At 38.1% G+C, this 4,164-nt stretch overlaps 1 protein-coding gene across 1 annotated transcript in view; it reads left to right on the top strand.

Annotated features, from left to right (window-relative positions):
* The window catches only part of QRSL1 (glutaminyl-tRNA synthase (glutamine-hydrolyzing)-like 1), a 12,904-nt gene extending 10,363 nt beyond the window's left edge, over positions 1-2,541 (top strand). Inside the window, exons 9-10 of the mRNA XM_010291286.1 lie at positions 1,284-1,489; positions 2,050-2,541. Of these exons, the coding sequence (XP_010289588.1) occupies positions 1,284-1,489; positions 2,050-2,261 (418 nt within the window). The 3' untranslated portion in view covers positions 2,262-2,541. The remainder of the gene's footprint in view (positions 1-1,283; positions 1,490-2,049) is intronic.
* The last annotated feature ends 1,623 nt before the right edge of the window (positions 2,542-4,164 follow it).

The following is a 4,164-nucleotide window of genomic DNA, read 5'->3' as shown; positions in this document are numbered from 1 at the left end:
TTGTTGCAACTGTCCAGATCAGTTTTCCTAAGGCAGCTTTAAAATTCATGTAGTTCACTCTTCAGTGAAGGAATATACAATTGGCTTCCATCAAGATTGAACAGGAGAATTCTATTCCTGTCCACAATAAATTACTTTTGAAGAACAGAACCTAGGGTTCAGAAAGCATTCTTAGAATAAATAGTAGAGAAAAAAATATGTGTCTCCTGCAAATGTTGTATTTTACACATTATTTTTTATCTTGCTTTTGAAATCTATAGAATAACTAGGTGGTTGTTCAGGAAGCAATGGAAGCTTGTCAACATTGTATCAGAGTTAACAGAGGGTATGTGTTTGATTTAACAGTATTTTTTCACTTGTTTAAAAAACTTGAAATAGTCTTGCCAGCTTAAAATATTGTTTGAGGTCCTTTTTGTTCCCTTTACTGTTTCTTATGAAGTCAACAGCTAGGACAATTTCAGAAATTATTGTAGAAAAAGGGCTGATTCCCATCGTATGACTTCTTAACTTTGCTGTCTATTATTTGATGATAATGATTTTCTTTGCAGTTTTTCAGAAACATAAATCTTTAGATTACTCTTAACAAAGTGGCTTTTGGGCAATTTCAGTTGTTTTATCTACAAACACGCGGGCATGTTGCAGTTCTTAATACCCACCCCCTCCCCCCCTTTTTGGTGTGTGTTTTAGTATAGCTGTGGTTTTAGATGGCAATTGCTTTTGAAACTGAAATTCTCTGAATTTAAGGATTCCACATTTACCAGTTCTGCATATGAAGTTAAAAGGAACAATAGACATAAAGCTGCTAATTTGTTTCTGCTTCAGAATTGTGTAGAGGCAGTTTAGAAATCCATAGACCACATGAAGTCCTCCGTAGATAATGGGGCTTTTTCACATGCTTTAAGTATCTTGCTGGATTGAATCCTAAATGATTAATGCCTATTTTCCAGGCCTGCTTAGTTCTGTATTGTTTCAGTACAGACTTTAGTTTCAGAACGGTCATAAAAGTCTTGTTGTGACTTAGCTAATTATTGTAAACTAGGGTTTTGTTTTCCCTTCACTTTTCTTCAGCAGTATGCCCTCATCTCTTCTTTTTCTTACACCTTCATTGCTATGAGAACATAAACACCATGTTTGATGACTAAGCTTCTGGTGTATCAAAAACTCAAGTACCAGTGTTAGTCTTTTAACTAGAAGCAACACTGGCCTTGTCTTTTTTACAGTAACTAAGAAGTTCTCTATTTTTGGAATTAGTGGCAGGCCCTCATGTCCATATCTTTTTCTAGGAACTATGAAAATTACTTTATTAAGGCACAGAAAGTCAGACGTCTCATTGCCAATGACTTTGTGAAGGTTTTTGGGAGCGGTGTTGATGTTTTGCTCACTCCTACCACTCTGACTGATGCAGTACCATATATGGAATTCATCAAAGAAGACAACAGAACCCGCAGCGCGCAAGATGACATCCTAACACAGGCTGCAAACATGGCTGGTGAGTAAGGACAGGAACTCAGCTATGTTTTCTTCTGCCTAGTAATTTTTAATGTCTATTCCCTTCAGCTATTTAACCTTTTCCTTACAATCAAGATAGTTCACCTCTGTGTTGTAACTCCTGCAGTTATAACTAGGTATAAGGATAGGTTATTTATGAAATGTTTTAAAATTTAAGACTAGATTTTAAAATGAGGCACCTTGCAGCTGGATAGAGGCTGCAGATAAGATAAATCCATCCAAGTTCCAGAGACCAAAATCTGTTTCTTAGGAGAGTTGATTCCCTTTCCAGAGCATGCTGACTCCTTAAATCCCTCTAATTAATTTCCTGTGAAATTCTTACTTCTTCTAGCAGTATCCTTAGTTCATTGACTGAAATTATTTTAACTAGTCTTTTTCCTCTACATAAAAACAATTCTAAGAGTAGAATTGTTACAAAAATTACTCCAGCTGGATTTGTTTAATAGTAAGTGTTTGCATGTATATCTTTTTTTTTTCTTTCCTCACTATTTTTATTCTTTCTTTTCTTTCTTCTTTTTTTTTTTTTTTTTTTACTTTCAGGACTGCCAGCAATAAGTGTTCCTACAGCACTTTCAGAGAGAGGCTTGCCAGTTGGGTTTCAGTTCATTGGACGTTCGTTCCAGGAGAAGCAGCTTCTAACTGTAGCCAAATGGTTTGAAAAACAAGTAAAATTCCCAATGATCCAGCTAGAAGAAGTGAAAAGGCATGACCACAATGCCTTTCAGCATCAGAAATCTGCTTCATTTTCATAACACAGAACTTGCTAGTCAGCTAAAGCAAGAAGGCTGTGGGCATGGTCTAAAAATGTAGTCCTGCAGTTAATTGTCTTTTGCAGACATAATAATCCATTTTAGGAAGACAGTGTACATTAATGCAGGATGGAATCATCACAGCTTGTTACTATGTAATTAAGGCAAAGTGAATCATTAAGTAAATATGTCTGTTATTTTTTAATAACGATTTCTAACTGATATTAAAAACACCAGGTTGAAATTATGTATCTTATGCTTGTGGAGCTGTTTTTTTCCATCCCCAGAGGGTGTGTAAGATATCTGACCCATTAAAGAACTAATCTGAACCTCCCTGTGAAAATTGCATTGTTGCCCAAGGGTTGTTTTCCTTCTGGACATTTGTAATGGAACAACCAGACAAGTTCTAATGGAACAAAGATATCAAGGATCCATTTACCAACAGGTAAATATAAAAGGAAACAAGAGAATAACATGTAGGTAGTTAATTAAAAAAAAAAAACAACCCCTTCTAGCAAACTCATGCAAGAGGTGAAATAACTTCCAGGTTTACAAATCATGCAGATTACTCTGGTTACATTCATTGTAAGAATGATGAATTCCAAATTTCTTCTGGGGAAAGATGCTTACTAGTCCTTGAGTAGTTTTCTTCTTCTTCCTTCATCACTGTTCTTTATAATCAGCAGTTAATTTCTTTCTTAGTAAGTATTCATTTTACCTTCTTCAGTGTAACTCTTTATAAACACTGGCACAGGTTGCCCAGAGAGGTGGTAGATGGCCCATCCCTGGAAACACTCAAGGGCAGGTTGGACGAGGCTCTGAGCAACTGCTCATTGCAGGGGGGTTGGGCTAGATGACCTTTAAAGGTCCCTTCCAATCCAAACTATTCTATGATTCTATCTGTTGTCCAAGCTGGAATACCTGGATATATATACCTGGAATTGTTTGGTGCACAGTCACGTCCCAGATGCGGATCTGCCACTTGCCGTTTCTAAAAGTAAGGGGCAGTAGCTTTTGCCCAGAGCTTGAGATAAAATCCTGACTGTGGAGAGCATTCCTGGAGGGACATGAAGAGTCTTGGAGTGTTATAGAAGAGAACAAGCGGAAAATTGCGCTCTCCCTTGGAAATTCATTCTGGACTGACTTCTGGCCCAGAGGAAAATCCCTGCTTATGCTTGGCAATCTTTCTTGAAACTTCCCCTGACTTTAAGAGAGATCTAATGGAAAAACTGGATCAAGGCAAGGATCCCCACTCCACGTTTGCCAAGCTGCTTGAGGAGGGGGATGTCAAGGGGAACTGTTCTCATAGCTGCACTACTTAATTTCATTTAAAGTAGGGCTTTGATTCCAGTCTCCAGCATCCTCTAAATGAGCACTCAGATGATCAGAGAAATTGGCTGTTCTGACACAGATCCTTCATAGCTTCTTCTGTTGGTAGATTGCTGAGCATAGAATAACTATGCAGTGAGATACACAGTAGAGAAGACAAGTGGACATACATTCTGCAACTCTGAATAGCGTGGCATTTGTAACTTTGTTAGTGGTTGAGACCCATCTTTGAATTAAAGGTTGTAAAGACTTGAATACAAAACTCCTGGGTTGATACTTAAATTTTTGGATTATTAGATTCAAGGCAGCCCCAACAAAGCTTATGCCCTGCTCCCACTCCCAACTGTTTTGCATTTTTGAGGGCCATAAACCTGGTGCTCTTTCTGCACTCCCATATCTAATGCTGGAATTCCACCAAGCCAGGAGACCTTGGGAACCATGTGGTTGAGCAGCTTCAGGATGTAAGAGTTCCTCAAGTTCTGCAGGAGGATATCTAAAAGACTCTTGCTGCCTTCATACTCAAAAACCATTTCAAACTAGTTGACTCTGGGCCCCCTCAGCAGTTCCTGAAGTAGTT

Source organism: Phaethon lepturus, unplaced genomic scaffold (genome assembly GCF_000687285.1).
Source record: "Phaethon lepturus isolate BGI_N335 unplaced genomic scaffold, ASM68728v1 scaffold16267, whole genome shotgun sequence".
In the NCBI taxonomy this organism is placed as follows: Eukaryota; Metazoa; Chordata; class Aves; order Phaethontiformes; family Phaethontidae; genus Phaethon; species Phaethon lepturus.
This window is presented reverse-complemented; position numbering and strand designations above follow the sequence as displayed.